This window comes from Theropithecus gelada, chromosome 7b (genome assembly GCF_003255815.1).
Source record: "Theropithecus gelada isolate Dixy chromosome 7b, Tgel_1.0, whole genome shotgun sequence".
NCBI lineage: Eukaryota > Metazoa > Chordata > Mammalia > Primates > Cercopithecidae > Theropithecus > Theropithecus gelada.
This window is the reverse complement of record NC_037675.1, coordinates 107,970,872-107,976,871: the sequence shown is the minus strand read 5'-3', so window position 1 is coordinate 107,976,871 and position 6,000 is coordinate 107,970,872. Positions and strand designations below refer to the sequence as shown.

The 6,000-nt window shown below is 46.1% G+C and overlaps 2 gene segments (V, D, J or C); one reads left to right on the top strand and one right to left on the bottom strand.

Moving 5' to 3' along the window:
• LOC112628818 overlaps positions 1-6,000 on the top strand; it is a 1,133,279-nt gene that overhangs the window by 424,043 nt on the left and 703,236 nt on the right.
• LOC112628839 lies at positions 4,754-5,303 on the bottom strand. The segment is given in 2 exon segments: positions 4,754-5,115; positions 5,202-5,303. Coding segments are annotated over 2 exon segments (363 nt in total).

The window sequence follows — 6,000 nt, the reverse complement described above, 5'->3', positions numbered from 1 at the left end:
GACAGAAGCCCTTAAAGTGATGTTTCATCTCCATAAACAGCAGATGAAAGGAAAATAAACTCAACACATTCATATGCTGAGTTAATATTAGAAAAGTATTTAAAATAATGTGACTGACACAGTGCAGAAAACAGAAATCTGTTTGTGGAAATAGTTTAAAGTAAACATACACAATTTCTTCATTTTAAAATTTACTTAGATATCATTGCTAGTATTATTATAAAAATATAAAGAATTGAATTATAGTTCTAAGTTAAGATTTTGTAGAGGAGAGAAACATGCATTCCAAGAAATAAATGGCAAGAGATCCTGGGAAGACTTTTGTTTCACCAGGTGAGAAATCACAAAGCCTAAAAAAAGAAACACACCATCCCCAAGCACTTGATAGGGAGCCGCCACCCAAGAAAACCCTTAAGTCCTGAGCGCCCCCTGGTGGTTCTGAGAGCCTCCTTGTGTCCTGAGCGCCCCCTGGTGGTTCTGAGAGCCTCCTGGTGCCCTGAGCGCCCCCTGGTGGTTCTGAGAGCCTCCTGGTGCCCTGAGCGCCCCCTGGTGGTTCTGAGAGCCTCCTGGTGCCCTGAGCGCCCCCTGGCGGTTCTGAGAGCCTCCTGGTGCCCTGAGCGCCCCCTGGTGGTTCTGAGCGTACCCTGCTATCTTGAGCTAACCCTGGTGTCCTGAGCACTGCCTTATAGTACTGAGCGCCCCCTAGTGGTTCTGAGAGCCTCCTGGTGCCCTGAGCGCCCCCTGGTGGTTCTGAGCATTCCCTGCTATCCTGAGCTAACCCTGGTGTCCTGAGCTCTCTCTTGTAGTCCTGAGCGCCCCCTGGCGGTTCTGTGAGCCTCCTGTGTCCTGAGCGAGCTGCTGTCCTGAGCACCCCTGGTGGTTAAGATCGGCCCTTGGTGTCCTGAGCGCCCCGTGATGGTTCTGAGAGTCCCCGGGTGTCCTGAGCGCCCCCTGGAGTACTGAGCACCCCCTGCTGGTTGTCAGCGCCCCTTGGTGTAACTTGAGCAGAAGTAATGATTAACCTGCAGAAGATACTTTGCTAAGAGTCCTCCATACCATCTTACTCAGCAGAATAGATTTTCCTTGCTTTCAGCTGCTGGCTCTTTTATTTTAAATATTAATTTATTTACTATTATTTTATTTTACATTCATTTTATCCTGTCATTTCCTGAATATTTAATTAAATATTAAATTAAGTACCTACTTTTTTTTTTTTTTTTTTTTTTTTTGAGACAGAGTCTCGCTCTGTCGCCCGGGCTGGAGTACAGTGGCCAGATCTCAGCTCACTGCAAGCTCTGCCTCCCGGGTTTACGCCACTCTCCTGCCTCAGCCTCCCGACTAGCTGGGGCTGCAGGCGCTCACCACCACGCCTGGCTAGTTTTTTTGTACTTTTTAGTAGAGACGGGGTTTCACCCGGTTAGCCAGGGTGGTCTCGATCTCCTGACCTCATCATCCGCCCGTCCCGGCCTCCCAAAGTGCTGGGATTACAGGCTTGAGCCACCGTGCCCAGCCAAGTACCTACAAATTTTAACAATTAATCATTTGTAGAAATAACATAAAATGTGTATGAAGAAGATGCCAAGTAGAGATGCCAGAAAATAAAACAAATAAACAACTTGTGTAAGTTAAGAGCAGAGCATGAGGACAGAAACTCTGAGGTACATGTGCTGAATTATATATGAGGAAGGTCAATTATATTTAACGTCCAGAATGCGGGTCATTTCAGTGAAAATAAATGGTAGAGTGGTCAGCATAGATCAGAAATTAGAAAGGAATAAAGTCACAAACTTGCAAGACCAGGAGACATTCAGCATACTCACCCCTTTCCATTTTGCTAGGAGGAGAAAATCCACGGCTATACCTTCGTGGGAAATGAGACAAGCAGTTTTTAAGATGACCATCCAGGGAAGGTGCCAGTACAATCACTCAGGTGATGCTCTGACACAGGATGGTGGAGGGATGTGGTCCTGTGATGGTTGCTGTCAGCGACGTGGGATGCTCAACTCTAGTGGGTGCCTTGCCACTATTTCGTCCATGAGAGACATTAAGCTATGATGTGCTACATGCTGGTGAGTTCCTTAACCTCAGATGAAGAGAGGAACATGACAACACAGAAGATGAATGTGATGGTTAATACTGAGTGTCAGCTTGATTGCACTGAAGGATGCAAAGAATTGTTCCTGGGTGTGTCTGTGAGGGTGTTGCCAAAGAAGATTAACATTTGAGTCAGTGGACCGGGGGAGGCAGACCCAGCCTCAACCTCGGTGGGCACCATTAATCAGTGCCAGCATGGCTAGAATAAAACAGGTAGAAGAAATTGGAAAGATTGGACTTTCTGAGTCTTCTGGCCTTCATCTTTCTCCCATGCTGGATGCTTCCTGCCCTCAAATATCATACTCCAAGTTCTTCAGCTTTTTCACTCTTGGACTGAAGTCAGTGGTTTGCCAGGGGCTCTCCAGCCTTTGGCCACAGACTGAAGGCTGCACTGTCATCTTCCTGACTTTCGAGGTTTTGGGACTCAGGCTGACTTCCTTGCTCCTCAGCTTGCAGGTGGCCTATTATGAGACTTCACCTTGTGATCTTGTGAGTCAATCCTCCTTAATAAACTCCACATCAAATGTATACATCTATCCTGTTAGTTGTGTCTCTCAAGAGAATCCTGACTAATACAATGAGAAACGTGAAGAGCTCATTAGAGCAACCACATTTCTTTGATAAGAACTCATCTCACTGAGAGCAGCAGATGTGCAGGAAATAGAGAGGATTTGGGGGATATTGTCCATAAAAGAACAGATGCAACCTAACTGAAGTCCCCATGAAAGGAGGGTGTAAATGTTTGTTCACAGCTAATGATGGCTTATGTCAAGACCTCCACAAGGCTTCAGAAATAGTTTGTATTAACAAATGTAATAATTTATATAGTTTTTTCCAGATCTTGTTTTACCTCCCGAGGCAGCAGCACAGAGTGATGTTTTCAGAATCTCCCTAATCTTCTGTGAGCTCCTGGTAGAGTTTCTGGAAGAAAATCCTGCATGTGGAAGTGAGCCCTCCTCATGTGCAGCCCCTGAGGCTGTCATGTCACCTCAAATTTCTGAGTTATGTCATCGACATTTCTGAGTTAAACTTCCTGAAACATATGGCATTTGATAGTGTCTTCCACATTTAAAAAAATACTTAAATTCTGTTTATCCCTGCAGACATCTGTCCCTCTCTGGCATACAGTTTGGTTTTGAGTGTGTAGTAATTGATAATTTATAGAAGGTTTTTGTGCATCTTGTGATCTTCCCAAGTGCACCTGCTATGGGGTTGACACCAATGAGCAAGCAGATGGACGCTCTCACCTGTAGTGGGACAGGCATTTCTAGAGCCAGTGACCCCAGTGGGGCTCTCACCCTCCAAGACCAATCGGGCTCATGCCTCTGGCTAATGTGGAGGCACAAGGGGTACCAGTGCCCACCCTTGAGAGAGTTTCTTCTATTTCCCTCCCACGTTGTAAAGGGAAGCTATTGCTTCTGCCTGGATCTCACGCATGAGTTTTCATTTTCTGTACAAAGGGCCTCATCCAGAAACACCCACAAAAGGATACAGTGAATCTAATGGAACTATAGAAAATCATACATGATGTGCCTCATGACCAAGGTCTCCACTTCTCACTAAGGATATTCCTTATGGGATTCACTAGAACTTGCTTTCTTTCTATAGACATGGATCTAGCTCTAAACACTTAGGGACCTCACCCTCTGGGAAGGGACATAGTAAATCAGGAGCCACAGAATCTATAAGAAAATTTACATTGTATGAATCCTCTAAAAAACAGTCCTAATAGAAATAGCCCCACCTACTTTTCCTCTAACTGGCATCATTCCCAGGAGCCCACTTGAGGAACCTGTGGTGCTTCAAGATTATTTAGGCTTGGTATGCCAAGGGACCGCTGGAAGAGGAAAGAAGCAATGTGTCCATGTAAGTTCATCCATTGGAACTTATTGATGACTCAGGCAGGATGGAGACCGTGGGGAAGTCCATGCATGGTGAAGCAGGGGCACATAAGGACTCTGTGCACCTTCTGTTCAATTTTGCTGAGGTCTCAAAACTACTTTTTAATACATTTTATGTAAGAGAGGTGGCAGAGCCGGGTGCAGTGGCTCACGCCTGTAATCCCAGCACTTAGGGAGGCTGAGGCGGGCGGATCACGAGGTCAGGAGATCGAGACCATCCTGGCTAACACGGTGAAATCTCATCTCTACTAAAAATACAAAAAAAAAAGTCAGCCGAGCGTGGTTGCAGGCGCCTGTAGTCCCAGCTACTCGGGAGGCTGAGGCAGGAGAATGGCGTGAACCCGGGAGGCGGAGCTTGCAGTGAGCTGAGATCGCGCCACTGCACTCCAGCCTGGGCAACAGAGCGAGAGTCCGTCTCAAACAAAAAAAAAAACAAAAAAAACAGGCGTACATTTTGACCAGTTTTTAAGACTCATATTTAGTGTTAGCCATGTTATCAAGCAATCTTGCTCCAAATTATTTATCTATCTGATTTTGGAACTTATGTCTGCACAAAGCCTACGTGGGAAACTTTGCGTCAGCTTGACTGATTTCTGCTTTTACCTCAGTGTGAATTGTGCATATAGGGTGACAGTTATTAGAAATATTTCCTATATAGAGTGCATACATGTTTCTATTACTCATATTCCTCAATTGCTTAGCCTATTTTATAAACAACTTTAAACATTGTAAGCCCTGTAATCTCCTCATTCAGTGCAGCTGCCTCCTCCTTGGGGTTTCTGATGGTCTCAGGATGTGGGTTTTCACACCGTGTATCTTGCACAGTAATACACAGCCGTGTCCTCAGATCTCAGGCTGCTCAGCTCCATGTAGGCTGTGCTCATAGACCTGTCCCTGGTAATGGTGACTCTGTCCTGGAACTTCTGTGCATAGTTGGTGTTACCATTGTAAGGTGTGATCCATCTCATCCACTCAAGCCCTTGTCCAGGGGTCTGTCGCACCCAGTGCAAGTAGCGGTAGGTGAAGATGTATCCGGAAGCCTTGCAGGAAACCTTCACTGAGGCCCCAGGCTTCTTCACCTCAGCCTCAGACTGCACCAGCTGCATCTCAGAGTGGGCACCTGTGGAGGGGACACAGGAGTGGATAAAGTCCCCTTGACTGAACTCAATCCCCTTCTCAACACTGGGACCTGGGAGCCCCCCTTACCTGTGGCTGCTGCCACCAAGAAGAGGATCCTCCAGGTCCAGTCCATGGTGAGGAGCTGAGCTCTCAGGGGATTCTCTAGAGGAGGGACGTGGTTGTTGGGTGATGCTCTCAGGGCACAGACATCCATATTTACCTCAGGGGATCTCAGGTTATTTGCATATTGATGAGACAGAGCATTTCATAGCTCAAAGCCTGGCTGACGATAAGAAAGGGAAGATAAATGACATATCAACCTTACAAGAGTGAGATGCTGATGGTTCAAGCCCTAATCCTGCTTGAGGAAATGAATGCCCTGCTCCACGTATGAACATTTGTGGACAGAGGTCCTTTCACTGAATAATTAGCCCTGTCAGGACAGGTTCCTCACTGCAAATATAGATTTTACAAGCATAGAGACCAGCTGTATGATTTCTGGAACAATCACTCTCCATGACACAGAGCAGTTGCCTTGGCCCTATCCTGGACCCTTCAGGAACAAGCACAGCTCACTGGTGACTCTGAGAAAGTGATTGCTGATGTCCCACGTGAGTATCCAGCAGGTCCCTCTGAGACCCACCGGGCACTCTTTAGACAGTGTCTGCATCAACTGCCTGGTGTCTTGATCCCCCAGGCTCTTCAATAGAAACAGTCTTGGACTCTTGGTCTACAGGTTATGAACTCATGATTCCAAAATAACTTCCAAGGAATTTGTGTTATGGATAATTGTGGGTTTTATTTCCAATTCCATTCAGTGAGCACTGAAACCATGAGGAGTTTGTGTTGACTTTTATATGAAGAAGTTCAGTTATATTTGACATCC